General features: G+C 37.4%; 1 protein-coding gene across 5 annotated transcripts; it reads right to left on the bottom strand.

The window, feature by feature from the left end:
* Nucleotides 1–719: 719 nt before the first annotated feature.
* LOC127508853 (guanine nucleotide-binding protein G(o) subunit alpha-like) lies at nucleotides 720–16,633 on the bottom strand. 5 transcript variants are annotated; one of them, XM_051887300.1, is made up of 10 exons: nucleotides 16,466–16,633; nucleotides 16,259–16,373; nucleotides 12,822–12,913; nucleotides 11,784–11,876; nucleotides 11,181–11,341; nucleotides 7,601–7,729; nucleotides 6,285–6,414; nucleotides 4,122–4,193; nucleotides 1,583–1,670; nucleotides 720–1,027 (listed from the first exon to the last, which is right to left on the bottom strand). In XM_051887300.1, the coding sequence occupies exons 1-10, from the start codon at nucleotides 16,499–16,501 to the stop codon at nucleotides 831–833; spliced, it is 1,113 nt and encodes a 370-aa protein (XP_051743260.1). In that variant the 5' UTR covers nucleotides 16,502–16,633; the 3' UTR covers nucleotides 720–830. The 5 variants fall into 5 exon arrangements, with proteins under 5 accessions (XP_051743260.1, XP_051743261.1, XP_051743264.1 ...); XM_051887301.1 differs by having other exon boundaries at nucleotides 720–1,021; XM_051887302.1 differs by having other exon boundaries at nucleotides 866–1,027; nucleotides 1,566–1,670.
* Between the last annotated feature and the right edge of the window lie 616 nt (nucleotides 16,634–17,249).

Here is a 17,249-nt window from a genome sequence, read left to right as displayed (position 1 = left end):
AATACAGCAGACTTACCTCTGTTCGTCTGACAGTTCATCAGCATCCCTCCTCCACACCATCTCCTCACTTCAGTTCTATTTACTTCTACCACAACTGGGGGAGTACTCTGGGTTTGGACCAAAATTTCCGAGCTCGGAGACCCTCCCCCGGACAGCACGCCAAATATGCATTACTCTTACTGTACTTAATTATATGTAAATGTGAACTCATGAAACATTTTTATACACAGAGTACCAAATTGTCAGCTTCTACAAAACAAACCATGAGGCATCCTGATCCTACCACAGCTTATTCCTGACTAAGGTTACAATATCAAGCAATATTTATAATCTGCATTACAGCACAATTATCATATATCTTATGAATGTTTTTCTCCCTGTAGCCTATTTGTGTGAAGGATGTCTTCCCAAAACTGCAGAGCTGTGAGTTTATCCAGGATAACAGCTTTTTTCAGTGTGGGGCCAGTGTGATCTTCAGTCAGATTCTATATACAGACTCTGGTCTGTAGTAGTAGATATATGAAGTCAAGCTCATACAGGTAATCACATATGCAGTTGAAACACATTTACTATGAACACGTTCCATTAATGTTTGACAACCACAAAGTGGTCTAAAAAAAACAAAAACAAAAAAAACAAAAACAAAACTTTGTCTTGTTTTGAACATATCCACTTATTTACAGGTAACTTTGCAGGTAAACAAATCAAAGATGCCATAATTAAAATCTTAAAATATATTTATTGCTTTAAAATATGGTTTTCATGATCAATTAAAAATAAGAAATTTTCTTTACAACAGTCACCGTAACATAAAAATGTGATAGAAAAAGTTAGAGAAGCGAGACAGTTTGAAGGTTGTGCTTCACAATAGTGCTGATGGTGAACTGAAAGGCGTCATGAATGCTGGAGGGGTCTGTGGCGTTGGTGTAGTGAGGGTACACCATCTTGCCTGAGGCGGTGGCACATGCCACAAACTGATCTGTAACATATTGAGCAGCACAACTCACATCACGGTCAGGACCTGCATCTCAAAACAGAGAAACACATCAATCAGTTTCTGAATAGTTTCAAATTTTACTGAATATCATACTGAAGTTTTACTGAAGCTGCAACAGACAATGATTGCATTCTGTGTTGTTTGTTTTTATACTAGTAGTACATACAGTATGCAGTACACACTGAGCTAAATAAGGAACCGTTTGACTCAAAAACATCTAATACCAGACTAGAGAAGTTTGTCTGGATGTGTTATAAACTGAGTTGTACAGAAATTATACAAAAATAAGGTTAAATGTTGTTTCTAGGGCTCTTATAAGAGTGACATAAGCTAACCAGAGAGAGGATGCACTGCAGTTTTTAACTGTCAACTAGACATGGAAGGGTAACAAAACAACAAAAGACTGCTGAGAAAAACTCCTACGCTCATTAATTGCATTCTTTGTAACTTCAGCAAGTTTATATTATCAGCAAATCCTATAAAGTAATATTATAATGCTCTCAGGCATGTGATCAGCTAAAGACAAAAAATAATCATCTAAAGACAATTTCAATAATCAGACAGTTACCAGATTGTATGGTGTACCTTTGAAGTCTGGCTGATAAAGTCGCAGATGTCTCCCAGAATACAGTATTTTCTCACCAAACAGATCAATTTTGTTCATAAATAAAACCTGAAAAAGAATTAAAAGCAGAGTTCTAGAAAATGAAAAACATCTGAAGCCATTCAATTCCTCATCACTTGTCTCAATGCAGAAGAAAGTTTACATTATTTATGAAAAATATTATATGATCAACCCGATTCTTAATACTATAAGTGCATGAACAAATGGATATAGATTGTATAACAGAAGTGGTACAGATGGTCAATGCATGCGATGATGACACAGGTTTGGTGTATCATCTGAAGAGTACTCTGACACATTCTCCATGGCAAATCTCATCGAGTTCAATTAAATGAGCTGCTTCAAGACCTCATGAAAATACTGTTGTTGAGAGTGTGATGCAATCAAAACACTGCTCTATTACAGTGGTTTAACATGTCAACATCTGACACGAATGACACACTACACACCTGTACATTTTCAGGACTCACAACCGCATTCTCGGAAAACCTGTGCTATGTGTGAACTTAACTGGACTGGACAACTAGTTGTCTGTCACGTCATACAGACGCTCTGCACTGCACTGCACTGCACTGCACTGCACAAAAAAAAAAAAAAAAAAAAAAAAGGTCTGCGCTGCATTGCAAATGAAAAAAATTAAATAAAATAATTTGTCCAGAATGGCACCTCAAAGAATTAACTTGCTCATTAGCTTTACTGTGAATTCTATTAATGAAATATATACAGTGGGTACGGAAAGTATTCAGACCCCCTTAAATTTTTCACTCTTTGTTATATTGCAGCCATTTGCTAAAATCATTTAAGTTCATTTTTTTTCCTCATTAATGTACACACAGCACCCCATATTGACAGAAAAACACAGAATTGTTGACATTTTTGCAGATTTATTAAAAAAGAAAAACTGAAATATCACATGGTCCTAACTATTCAGACCCTTTGCTCAGTATTTAGTAGAAGCACCCTTTTGATCTAATAAAGAGTCTTTTTGGGAAAGATGCAACAAGTTTTTCACACCTGTATTTGGGGATCCTCTGCCATTCCTCCTTGCAGATCCTCTCCAGTTCTGTCAGGTTGGATGGTAAACGTTAGTGGACAGCCATTTTTAGGTCTCTCCAGAGATGCTCAATTGGGTGTGAGTCAGGGCTCTGGCTGGGCCATTCAAGAACAGTCACGGAGTTGTTGTGAAGCCACTCCTTCGTTATTTTAGCTGTGTGCTTAGGGTCATTGTCTTGTTGGAAGGTAAACCTTTGGCCCAGTCTGAGGTCCTGAGCACTCTGGAGAAGGTTTTCATCCAGGATATCCCTGTACTTGGCCGCATTCATCTTTCCCTCGATTGCAACCAGTCGTCCTGTCCCTGCAGCTGAACAACACCTCCACAGCATGATGCTGCCACCACCATGCTTCACTGTTGGGACTGTATTGGACAGGTGATGAGCAGTGCCTGGTTTTCTCCACACATACCGCTTAGAATTAAGGCCAAAAAGTTCTATCTTGGTCTCATCAGACCAGAGAATCTTATTTCTCACCATCTTGGAGTCCTCCATGCGGGCTTTCATGTGTCTTGCACTGAGTAGAGGCTTCCGTCGGGCCACTCTGCCATAAAGCCCCGACTGGTGGAGGGCTGCAGTGATGGTTGACTTTCTACAGCTTTCTCCCATCTCCCGACTGCATCTCTGGAGCTCAGCCACAGTGATCTTTAGGTTCTTCTTTACTTCTCTCACCAAGGCTCTTCTCCCCCGATAGCTCAGTTTGGCCGGACGGCCAGCTCTAGGAAGGGTTCTGGTCATCCCAAACATCTTCCATTTAAGGATTATGGAGGCCACTGTGCTCTTAGGAGCCTTAAGTGCAGCAGAATTTTTTTTGTAACCTTGGCCAGATCTGTGCCTTGCCACAATTCTGTCTCTGAGCTCTTCAGGCAGTTCCTTTGACCTCATGATTCTCATTTGCTCTGACATGCACTGTGAGCTGTAAGGTCTTATACAGACAGGTGTGTGGCTTTCCTAATCAAGTCCAATCAGTATAATCAAACACAGCTGGACTCAAATGAAGGTATAGAACCATCTCAAGGATGATCAGAAGAAATGGACAGCACCTGAGTTAAATATATCAGTGTCACAGCAAAGGGTCTGAATACTTAGGACCATGTGATATTTCAGTTTTTCTTTTTTAATAAATCTGCAAAAATTTCAACAATTCTGTGTTTTTCTGTCAATATGGGGTGCTGTGTGTACATTAATGAGGAAACAAATGAACTTAAATGATTTTAGCAAATGGCTGCAATATAACAAAGAGTGAAAAATTTAAGGGGGTCTGAATACTTTCCGTACCCATTGTAAATGCCCAAAATCACATTCACCCAGGATCAGTTTTGCCTGAACCAGGGTTAAAAAAAAAAAAAAAAAGAAGATTTTAACACAGAATTTACAGTAAGTATAGAGTGAAATCCCTAATGTCAGATATACACAGGTTTTATACTGTAGGGCCTGAATTGCAGCTCACCAGTGAAGCTCCTTTGAAAAAAGCACAATTACATGTGGAGCTGAAGCACTCCAGGCTTTCACGGAGACGGTTCTGTTGTAAAAAAGTGATAAAGTTAGAGAGAGAACAATTATTAAAGCATAGAAAAGTAGGCTTATAAACAAACATTTATGCAAACGGAGATTTATGAAAAGTGAAATAACTGAAAATAAAGGCCTTAAACCATGTACAGTCTGTAGAGTAACTAGAGTCAAATACACCAGGGGCCAGTTGAACCAGCTGTGCGTAAGTTAGTGTTAGCCTAGCTACGATGTAAAGGGGCACGAAGTTAACATACGCATTACTAAATATTTTTGCGTCGCACCATTAAACTTAGTTGAAACATAACTCTACCTATAAAATAAATATTTATGGAAGCCACTGACCACAGGCCTGTTGCATGAAGCTTTCAGTTGCTACCCAGGTACGTCTGAGCAAACTCTGGCTGCTTCCAAAATCGCATACTCTCGAGTGGGTGCGCAAGTAATTACTTCACAATGGCTAAAAAAAGTATGTTCTATATAGTACGAATGTAATCCGGACGTAATACATCCGCCATGTTATCATTATCATGTGATCTACCAGCCTCAGTTGCATTACTTTACCTCCATTCACAAATCCTCTTCAGTGGCCTCATGAGATAGTAAAGTGTCCATCGAACACACTTCAGAATCTCGCCAGAAGTAGTAGGTCATCCTGGTACTTTTTGCCTACTCTTTTATAAGTACTGTGATTTCAGACATACTTTTTTTTGCCACATATTGTTTTTCGTCTACTATACAGTAGGAAAGTATGCAATTTCTAAAGCAGGCTCTTGTTTTTCGGGCTCAAGAAGGTGGAAACATGGTAACTTGCGCTATACAGCTAACCTTCTCCAGAACAGGTTTTATTCTGGCTTAGAGGAAGGCAAACCAAAATTGGACCAATCTGATGCTGTTAATCCACTCCCCTGTATCTCTTGCTCCAAATTAAAGCAGTTCAGAGTTAAATAACTTCAGAGATTTTTGCTGCTAATTATTTAATTACATGAATTCTAATTATTTATAATATATTCATATAATATGAATTGACAATAAAAACTTGATATTAAACCTAAACTTAATACATACAAGCTTTAATATAAAGTTTTTAAACTGATTAAGCTTAGTCGTGTTATTCTCAGCTGCTTGTAAACCTATATAAATTATTTAAATTCAGTTGATTCATATGCATTGACAATCATATTTTCTTTCAGTTGCCTTCTCAAACTCTCGCTGCAGCAGTGTTTATTCCTGCCTTGTAAATGTGATTAAATATAAGATATTTTTCATAACGATCTCTTAATCTTCAACGAGAAGTGAATTGTGCAGTGAATTAATCACAGTTAATCAGAGTTAATCACAAACCCTGACTTGACAGAGAATGATTATACCGAGGGTTGTGAGCCTGCTGAACCTGATCTAAACCAGGCAGGATTTGGTATGGTTTTGTCAACTCTAAACCTACTCTGAAACTTAAAGTTTGTTTAACTAGCTTCATGCAACAGCCCACAGGAGTAATGGTTGGAATAAAACAGCAGTTTGAATTGCATCAATCAGCTCATGTTTTACCAGACCAATTTAAATGACTTTTTAGCGGATCTTTGATCCTGATCTAAACGGTGAACCTCTGTGTGCATCGGTCTGTGAGCATAACAAATAAAATCAATCATTACGTATAAATGTCATTCCTTACGTTTTTTGTATCAATATTTATTGCTATTAATTTCAAATACATTTTCTGAATGTTTTTTCAAGAACAAATGGTGCAACCAAATTAAGTGCAGAATTTGTTACAAACTAGCTAGTAGTTACTAAGCGTCTAGTGTGGACTTTAAGTTCCAGTTTAAGTAAGAACTTATGAATGACTGGTGCAACCCGACCCTGAACACCAGACAGAGCCTAGCTTTTTAACCCTACTTTATCTGTTAGCAACCATGGCCATTTCAGTTAGGTTCTATAGATACTCGTTCCATTCAATTTGTCAGATCTTAACTAAATCCTGATGAGCCATGTTACGCAAACTTTCCTGACAAGAAGATCTTCTAATTGAAATCATCTGGGGTTTTGAAAAAACTAGAGTTAAACTGTTTCTGTAACATGCAGCCCCAGGACTCATGATACTCACCGTGGAATGACTTTCGTCAAGGTTTTGATCGTACCCACTAAGAGCCACCATAAACAGCACTGCCTGGACATTGTCAAAATAACTGTACCACTTCTTTCTTTCTGAACGCTGGCCACCAACATCGTACAGCCTATAAACAAAAGATTATTTATATAGAATAATCAATAGTCAAATAACAAATAGTCTATTTCACCCCAATAACATACAACAAGAGCAGGAAAGACATTATGGTAAAATAATATAAAAGCATAGGATGAATGCCCGTATGTGTCTTCCTAATTTGTATAGACATCACGTGATAATACAGATGAACAATAAATCCCTTTGAGAAAAACTCACAGTAAGATCCTACGGTAACACTTTATTTCAGGGTCCTTTAACTAGTTGTTTATTAGCATGCATATTACTAGAATATTGGCTGTTTATTAGTAATTATTAAGCATATAATAATGCCTTATTCTGCATGACCTTATTCTACAATCTTAATCCTACCCAATACCTAAACCTAACAACTAACTTACTAACTATTAATAAGCAGTAAATTTATTGAGGGAAAAGTCGTAGTTAATAGTGAATACATGTTCCCTATACTCAAGTGTTACCGATCCTACATATACAATAAGCTGTCTTCCACTCAGGTCAAAGCCAACAATGTTTTATACAATACAACAGCCTGTTCCTCTCAAAAAGCTATCATATGACTAGCACAGAAGAGTTGTAATAGAGTGCATGAGTCCTAAGGAAAATTTTGATGTTGTTGATGATTTTATGGTTTTTTTTTTGTATCCTCTTTGGAGCTAACAGGCCCTGGTCACTGCATGCTTTCATTGTATGAAATGAGCAACATCAACATTCTGCTAAACATCATCTGTTGTTAGTCAGTAATGAAAGTAAAAATAGTAAATAAAGAGAATTTTGGGGTGAACTGAATGTTTAAAGAAGGCAAAGTCCTACAACAAGTCTATATGTTTTGACCAGATCAGATCAGAAAAGATGAGTGAAGTGAGATTTCAAAAGCTCCTCAGGAGATTATTCCAATATTCCATAAGTAGATTTAGTTTAAACGTGTGTGGGAACAGTCTGGCAGTGCATCTCTGGCTGGTGGTGATCTGAACCACTGAATCCTACTGGGCAGAATATGGAAAAAGGTCTTTGTTTCTCATCTTGTTCTTTGCAAGCAAACAATGGAATGTTCAGAGAGAGAAGGCCCCTCCAACAAGGTTGTACATTTGGTTCTAACATTGCAAGGGCCATTTTAAATATGGATGTAGTATCACAAACATTTTCAGTTAAGATCATATTGTAGAAATGTTTACCTGTAGAGTGAGTTGTTGACTCTGAACTGGGTTTCAACAACACCACAGGTCCTCACTCGAACTCTGAGAACATCTGTTTTACTGGGGATGTAGTTTGGTGCGATGATACGACTTATGCTCTCAAAGAAACTAGATATGTGGCACATGAAACAAAGGGGGAAAAAAACAAAAGCACAAAATCAGACAACATGCTTAGTTCAATTTTACACTAATTTTGACTCTTCTACAAGCACATAAATAATCCACAACCATAAAGGCACTTAATAGAATTGTTAATGTTCTCTTTCTCTTTCCTGCATTTCATCTGTGCTTCTAGCTTGTGTACTAATCCAGCTTATACTGTAAACTTGTGATGTTCTTCATTTGTCACTTTGGATAAAACTGTCTACTAAGTAAATAAATGTAAATGTAAGACACTATGGATTCTAAAACAAGTCAAGTTAAAATTGGAAAATGAGTTCATTCAATAGTTTTATTCCAAATTATTCCATATAGTTTTATAGTTCCAAATTGCATTTGAGATGTGAATCTTATGATGGTAAAATTTTCATAAGAGATCATCTTTTTATTAGATGGTTATTTTTGTGCATTACCAATGGAGACTTACGTTCTGTTGCTGCAGGTTATATGAGTTTTTCATATTCACCGCACCATAACCTTTCTTGCTGTATCTTTCTAACTGCTGAATCAGGTTTTTAGTATTACCATACCCCCATGAGCACATATTTTTCATTTTTTTCTAGACCCTTTTGAAACCATCACACTAATTAAAGTAGGTTGAAACCTTTTGCATCATTGCAATGTGACTGGCCAAGTTGAAAGACCACAGATTCAGTCAAATACGGCAGATTATTGGAGCATCACTTGTGAACACATAGACCCTGATGCATTAACGTAAATTTACAGTAATGCAATGTGTGATGTTGTACAAAATAGTGTTTCACTTTGCATATATACAAACTTCATTCAAAATTCTCATGCAGGAAGTAGGCCTAGATCTATGTTACCAGATTATACTACGGGGCTGTTGAATGCTTGATTCTGATTGGTTGACGGATGTTCTAAGGTGTTGTGATAGAAATATTTTATGTCAACATGAAATGTACAGAAAATGCAGACTAAGATGCTCAGGTCAAAGACCATGTAGACTTTACCCAAAAAGTGCTTAACACAGTAGAACTAACAGTCCTACTGTGATTTGCTTAGATCATTACAAACCAATCACCAGAACAAATCACAGTGAAGACGACATTGATTTTTACTCAACTGTAAGACTTAAAATGTGCAGAGAGTTTAGAGACTCACTTGGTAGTTGTGACCATAGACCTCCCGGCCATAAATAAAACAATAAAACATTTCTGCAAAGAGCAACTTGGAATTCGTGTCAGGTATATGCTGTGCAGCTGAGGAATAGAAGTACTAAAGATTCTACGCGATAATGTTAGTGTTGGAAGACTACAGAGAGCCTCGGGGTGAGGCTGTAATACTCTGAGTTAGTATTAATGATCCTGTGTTGGACCAGCGTACACCTGAGAAGGACGGTGAGAGTGTATAGATGCTAAAGAACTGTGTGCTCATGTGTGATTAGGTAGTGATAGTAGCTTCTTGACGGGACGGCGTCACCTTACTTCGGGAGGGGAATTACCTCGAAGTATTAGAAATGTATTAGACGTATTTGAGAAGGGAACTACCTCGAGATACTGAAGTATTATATTGTATTATATTCGGGACGGGAATTACCCCGAAGGTACTATAGTACTGTATTGGTACTGTAGTATTGTATTATTTTATATCGACAACTGGAGGTTTTTTGAATTGTCAGTGGTAAAATCAGATTAGTATTCGGAATTTCCATGACAGTGTGTAATTATTTTCCAGTAAATGCTCAGCTAAAGTAGTTCCAGGTATTAGGTTCATATCAGTTATTTTAAAGGTTATTTCAAATTATTTCCATGTTTCACCCACGAAATTACATTTAATTGATTTTGGAAAGTGCACTCTCCTTCTCCCGCTCTCTCTCCCATTCAAACGCACACATACACACACAATACAGACTTTATCAATAAGAGAGTTTTGCATCTACAAAACTACATGACATTTCTCAGTATAGAAGTAGTAATGTCCCGGTTTTTGGATAAGCTGAACTTACTCATTACTCACTATTAGTAGAGATGCTGCTACCATACACTGTTGAGAAACACGCAGACTCACAGGTACTTCACGCATGCTTAAGCAATCTTTCAGTCATGTGACTGGCGTGGAAACCTGAAGAGCAAACTATCTATAGAACTGCAGCACAGCCTGTCAAGAATATGAACGCAATGAACTAAGATGTTAAGAGTATTCATTATAATGTTTTTCCTATGGAAAATGCTTAACGAGAACCTGCATGTTGCATTTAGGTTCTAGGTTCTTCTGCTTGCCTGTACATAGTATGCATTATTATCAATAAGGTGTATATTGAATTTGGTCTTTTAATATTTTACTACATTAGTACTTACTACAAACTTACTACAGCGACGCACAGCGCGTTTCTCAATAAAGAGTAACTTCTGCTTGAAAGATATCCCAACGTCTCCTGGTCTCTGCTTTGACGAGGAAAAAGTTTCCTACAGTGACATGCATGGAAGTTGTCATTTTACCCAATTTATCCAAACCACTTCTGTTTTGCAGGACATCCACCAGCAGTTAAACACACTTAAAGGTATACTTCAGCCATAAATTAAAAAATTATCATCATTTATTCACCCTCAAGCAGTCCCAGATGTATATGACAGTCTTCTGTGGAACACAAGCAGAGATTTTATGAAGAGTCCACATAGTAATGCAAGTGAATGGGTCCCTCGAAGTTGCCGCTTAAAAAAACAAACAAAACAAACAAAAAAAAACAAAAACAAAAAAAAAAACACATGACCCCAGTCGACAAATCTGTCTTCTGTCTAGCTATCATAAGTCCTATCGGACAAATCGTAACAAAGCACTGTTTGTCAGAGGAGAACTGGCCCCCGACTAAGCCTGGTTTCTCCCAAGGTTTTTTTCTCCATTTTAAGACCTATTTGCCACCTGTTTGCCACCTGATGTCACCTGTTGGAGTTTGGGTTCATTGCCGCTGTCGCCTTTGGCTTGCTTAGTTGGGGACACTTGACATTTGATATTCAACAGTGCTTTGCATCTGCCTGCATTGACACCATTTTCTTTAAGAGCTGCTGTGCAGCCAAAATTATATACCAGTTATCACTGTAAAGCTGATTTGACACAATCTGCATTGTAAAAAGCGCTATATAAATAAAGGTGACTTGACTTGACTTCAGTTTTATGTCATGTGCTGACTCATCCACTTGCATTATATGGACTTACAGAGATGGTTAATATTTCTAAAAATCTCAGTTTGTGTTCCACAAGTCATATGCATCTGGGACAGCATGAGGGTGAGTAAAACAATTAGAGAATTTTTATTTTTGGGTGGAGCATCCCAAAGTTGTGTCAGTAAATGTCAGGGAAGCAAATTACTGGAAACAGTTTAATGCAACTAAAGCCCCATTATGCATCGATACAAAGACAGAGAGGTGGTAATACTCACTACAGAGCAGAATCATTGAGCTGGAACTCATGGCCTCTGGCCACTGCCGCCCTGACGCCCAGATCCCCCCACAGTCTGCAGAACGCATGAGCCACAAATGGCAGTAGCTCCATATCCTCTCCCACGCAACACTCACATGAGAGAATGGCACGCGCATGGGACTAAAGAATATAGGAAACAATATAATCAATCTGTAGTTGTCAAAACTTTTCAATATGGCCAGGTCATAAGGTTAAAAATAATGTTACTTAAATTGGAAAATGGATCATATTTAGTCAATAACATGTTTGCAGCTTTTAACTCACACATATAATTAGTTTTGGGCACATTGTTTAATAATGTGTATTAAAAATCTTTTGATGCTTACCCAGTGTCAAAGGTCATGGTACATGCCTGAAGCTACCTATATTACCTTGGCGATAATATTGTTGCTTCTTTTTATAATATTCTATATAATATTCTTGCACTATTCTTCTACAATATTTTTGTTTGGAGATATACAGATAGTGGTGAGATATTAATGAGACAATACAGTATGTGAGTCTAATAGAGCTGCTATAATCATAATGACCAATTATGGATAGAATAGTCTGTATGTCTTACCTTGTTCTTCTTGTTAGACAGATTAATGCGCAGCATTCCCATGCCATGCAGCACAAACTTCATAGATGTCAGCAGATTATCCAACACAGCAGGCTGTACAACAGGAAGAAAACAATTAAACTTAAATACAAATGAAGCATTTGAACTAATGCTGTAGTTACAGCATTGTCCAGTACTGTTTATGAATTATATCATACAAGCATGACATACTTTCATGCACAAAAGCACAAAATATGGTTGTTATACTCGATCTAAAAAACTAAATTACACATGCCATTATGCTATGAATGTTTCATGTCAAACATTGCTAAAGTTACGTTTGTTATCAAATGTTGCTTTATCAAGTTGCTGTGTTTGTTACTTGTTTAAGTGTTTTTCTTTTTGCCAAGATAATAAATCAATATCAGGCTGAAGTAGGGCTCAAAACACAGCCTTACTTTCTAACTTGTATGTCCTTTCAAAAATGTTTATGAATGTAAATGTGTGTGTTATGAAAAGTAGCATGTGTCAAACATATAAATTCATGTTTCATGCTCTAATGGCCCTCATATTCACTGCAAGCTTTAGGGGCTCGAAATATTATCTGGTGGTGTCACTGTTAGGCAGAATCAATTTAATTATACATCATTTATATTTTTTACTATTGATTTGTATATATATCCATTTTTCATAAAAAAAATTTTATGAGGTGAAAGTCACACTTGCCCCTCACAGAAAAAAATGCCTGACAAATGAAATATTGAAGTATCTTGAAGTACTGAATCTATGCTGTTTGCTGTAAGACAACAAATAAATATATGATGCATGTCTGTGTTTTTCAGTTATATGCCTCCAAGGAATATGCAATATATGCAACACAGAAAAAAGGATTATGTTTAGTTCTTTTAGTGTTGAGTTTTACACAGCCATCAGGTGAAGAAATAACCATTACCACAAGCACCTGATGGAAACCCGTAAACATGCCAATTTTGGCATTTATCATTGGTGGGGTATAATGCCAAGGCTCACAACGGTCATCCAAATAAAATAGCACTGCACCTTGAAGCTGATGAGTTCTTGTTTGTTAAAGCCATGGCTGTAGATAATCTTCATCTGTTTGACTAACGTGCTTTTGCCGCTCTCTGGAGTACCTATGTGTAAAAATATTGCAGAGCACAGCAGTATATGAATAACGTGTCAACGAATAACAGTCCAAGACATTAGATAAATCAGCATATAAGTTTAAAAAAAATGTTCATCTAGTCGGGTCATACTATATTTATATAGACTATTCTTTTATTAGGGCCCAAGCACCGATGGTGTGAGGACCCTATTGTAATTGCTCAGTCAATTCTTCTTCTTCTCCGAAATGAATTACATTTTTGAGGGCCTAAACATGCTCAAACTCATGAAACTTTGCATACGCGTCAGAAATGGTGAAAATTTACGTCTGATATGGGTTTCGGAATTGGGTGTGGCAAAATGGCTCAATAGCGCCACCTACAAAATTTCAATAAAACGCCCTTCGCGCTACGTTTCACGTACAGGTATGAAATTCGGTAGACACATGTAACAGCCCAATACCTACAAAAAGGTCCCATGGTGCAAAATCTGTAAACCCAACAGGTAGTGAGATATTTTGAATTTTCTCTGCAAAATTTTTGCAGTTTTTGCCATTTCCAGGCGTTGTATTTTAACGAACTCCTCCTAAAGCTTTAATCAGATCAACATCATATTTGGCCAATCTAATCTAAAGGCCTCTGCGATGTTAAATTGCGAAGATCTTGAGTTTTCACTAAAGGGCGTGTCCGTGGCAGCCTGACAAAGGTCGATGTTTCGCCATGAAACAGGAAGTTGTTGTAACTTGGGCATACAATGTCCGATCTGCACCAAACTTCACATGTTTGATAATAGTCCTGGCCTGAAGACATATACATGGCAATACCTGTTGGCAGCAGGAAGTGTGGCATGTCAAAATGACTTTGCCATAATTCTCCTGTATTTACTCGCTTACATGCATGTCGCCCACTGTTCACTGTTTTCCTAAGGCCACTGGGTGGCGGTGCCCCTGGGTGCGAGGGCCCTTTCATCGCTGCTTGCAGCTTTAATCTCTATATTATAATTTTATCTCTAAATTTCATTCACTCTAAACTGCTTTAATTTGGAGTGATAAATACAGAGGGAGTGGCTTTATTGCATCAGATACATGTCACTTTACCCACAGCTGATAACCCAGAATAAAACCTCCTCCGGAGCAGATTAGCCATGTAGTGTAAGTTACCATGGTGATGAACACCACTAAAAACCAATCCACCTTCTTGAGCCCGAAAAACCAGAGTTTGCTCAAACTAATCTCAAACACACCTGGGTAGCAACTGAAACCAGCTGTCACAAACAGTGATAAGCTTCTTGTCTTAATAGCTTTAAAAAAGGGCAAAAATAGGTTCGAAGTTAATTATAAACACACCGTAACACCGTGTCTACACCGGATGCAAGTGGCGCAATGCGACAAGACAATAGAACCCATTATAGTCAATGATGCTGTCTACACTAGATGCGGCATGACGCGACATATGACAAATCTCCAACAGTAAACTGATGCCTTGCTCTATTTCTGATGTACTCTAAGCACTCAAGCTACTTAGTTCTGTCATGGAGGACAGATGGATTTGGAATGTTCACAATGGTGCGTCCAGTGTAGACATGGTGAGATTAAAAATAAATGTACTTTCCTTGCTGTATCTTTCAATAAAAGAAATTTTGAAAAAAAAAAAAAAAAGGCAGCATGTTGAGAATAAAAAAAAAAAAAAAAAACATTGTGAAATGTGAACAAACGAAAATGTTATCTTTCAGTTGCTCATGCACGTCATTAAACAAACTTCAGCCATGCATTTCTAATGCTTGGATATTTTAGGAGGGCTATAGAAAGTTTTTGAGGTGCAGTTTCTTTACATCCACTGACAGAACAACGTTTGAGTGAGTCTTATGCTGGGTACAAAATGGACGATTTTACCCCTGATTAGGGATGTTCTGATCAAGATTTTTGCATTACCAAATATCTTGTCACGATTTCTTCTAATCATGATCGGCCTGAAGATATTTTACTGACTTCACATCTAAGTGGCATACTTAAAAGTAATGGCTTATAACAAGATATCAAGTTCATGGTCTCATTTGATAGAAAACCTTTCAAATTTTGAAGAAAATAGGATTTGATAATGTTTAGAAATTCTTAGGTTTCAGCACTGCTGAGAAAACCCCAGAAAAAGTGATGCAATTTATTGATTTATTTTGTTATTATTCATGCTTGACATGTTTACTATTAGAAAGTACATATGACAGGTCATAAAATCAAGTTTGGGCTTGTTCACAATCACTTCAACTGCATCTGGGCCGAATTTGGGACAACAAGTGATCTGAGTGTTTTACTGAACGTAAGGATTGACGTGTAAATGCCACAAAGCATAAAAATATTTAAAATTACACAGAATAAGTAACAAGTAATAAGTTTCAGTTGTGTGCTCCTATTCTGTGGCACACAGGAAAATCAAGACCTGTCAATCTGAGCAATCAATCAATCCAAGCACGCTCCAGCTGTGAAACGGTGTCTGATTGTTCTCTACACATCATCCTTACACACCATAACCGAGATCCAGTTTCCATTGGATGAACTTTCAAATGACGTTGGAAAACACTGCATCATGATCGCGATGCAATCGGATCCCGGCAGTCCTATAGCTTTATCCAAGCAGTATGTCATGTCTCAAGGTCTATGCATCATGTTATGTTGTGTTTGGGCTTGTTTAAATCGAAAAACCTGCTCTAAGTAAAGATGCGCGATTTACTATGGTTTACTAGTGTTTGTGAAGTTCCAAAGCAGAACATGGCGCAAAATACTCATCTATATATTGTTTACATGAGCATCACCGGCAAATTTTGAATGGTTTCAATAAATTGTGATCAGTTCGTGAGATCGCCCAAATTTAGTGACTACCGATCGAGTCACAGAATGAGATTATCAGCCGATACCGATCTGTGGTCGATCAATCAGAGCATCCCTAGATGCCATTTCTAGGGAGAGGTTAGCGTTTTTGATTAAAGATTATGAGGGCATAAGAATTAAAAAAAATAATGATGTGCACAGATAAATCATTTATAATAAACGCTGCAACATTCTCTAAAAAATAAGAATAGTCAATTATGATTTCATGGTGACTTTAAAGGGCGTGTCAAGGAGAATTGTGACATCACGATTCTCCCGATTATAAATCCTGGCGTTTGAGAAGAGTAGAAAAGAATAATTCATATTTTAAAATGCAGAGTTAGTTTTGAGTTCTAAAACTTGCATTATGTTTTTCTTGTAGAGTAATCTCGTATATGTGTAAATATCAAGAACATTTTCAATTTCCACTTCATGACCCCTTTGGCAATGTGTTCTCTGATGGCATATTGTGATCTATTGTGTTTGCATTGTGCTTGCATTGCGTTATAGTTACCCAGTATAAGGACTCTGTGCACGTGCAGCTCGCGCTCTTTTCGAACATTCTGATTGCAGGATCTTTTTTCTTCATCCCTCGGATTCACACACTTCTGCACAGCCGCTAGACAAGCCTATACGAGATCAAACGACAACTCTACATGAACTACTACTCGTCAAGTCAGCATTGCCTTTTAAAAAAAGTACAACTCCATATTTAACTTACCAGCAGGGATGTTGAAAAGTCAAAACATCGAAACATTTCTAAAACTTATACAGTCAAAATCTTGTTTAAAACGCCAGACACGTGATATTTGCATTAACGCTCGTGCACCATACCTGTACAAACTACGTTTTAGGGACGTGACGTCACACGACATAATTGGGGACTTTTTAAAGCCTGTGTCATGACAAATCGGATCCTCCCTGGAAATCGGGTCTCCCCAAACTGACAGTTAATGATTATCCTAACTAGGACTATATACAAATGATATTAATTTAAAAGAAGTTGCAATATTTATTTTTTCTTATTGTGACATTTATCCCTGAGTGAAATGGCTTCTCGAACAAGAAAAAATGTAGGGCAAGAGTTTGTCCATTGGAGATTATGGTTTGATGATAGTGGTTTGCTATGTCATGAGAGTGATCATGAGAGTAATTTAATGGTGATGTAAATGCGCTCAATAATTAGCACTGCCAAGAACTTGTAACAAAATATCTACAAAGTGCATTGCTTAAAGATTTCACCCAAAAATTAAAATTCTGTCATCATTTACTCACCCTCAAGTTGCTCCAAACCTGTATGTATTTCTTTGCTCTGCTGAACATAAAAGAAGATATTTTGAAGAATGTCAGTAACCAAAAAGTTGATGGGCCCAATGACTTCCATAGTAGCTAGTATATATGGGGTTTTATAATGAGGTTTTTCAATTTGTGAGTAAAATAAAGCCTGTGGTAAATATAACTTGGCGATACTTTGACGTTTTGTTCTACAACGTACACTGCACACA

Source organism: Ctenopharyngodon idella, chromosome 3 (genome assembly GCF_019924925.1).
Source record: "Ctenopharyngodon idella isolate HZGC_01 chromosome 3, HZGC01, whole genome shotgun sequence".
Classification (NCBI taxonomy): domain Eukaryota; kingdom Metazoa; phylum Chordata; class Actinopteri; order Cypriniformes; family Xenocyprididae; genus Ctenopharyngodon; species Ctenopharyngodon idella.
Note: the sequence above shows the minus strand (reverse complement) of the source record. Positions and strands in the feature narration are given on the sequence as shown.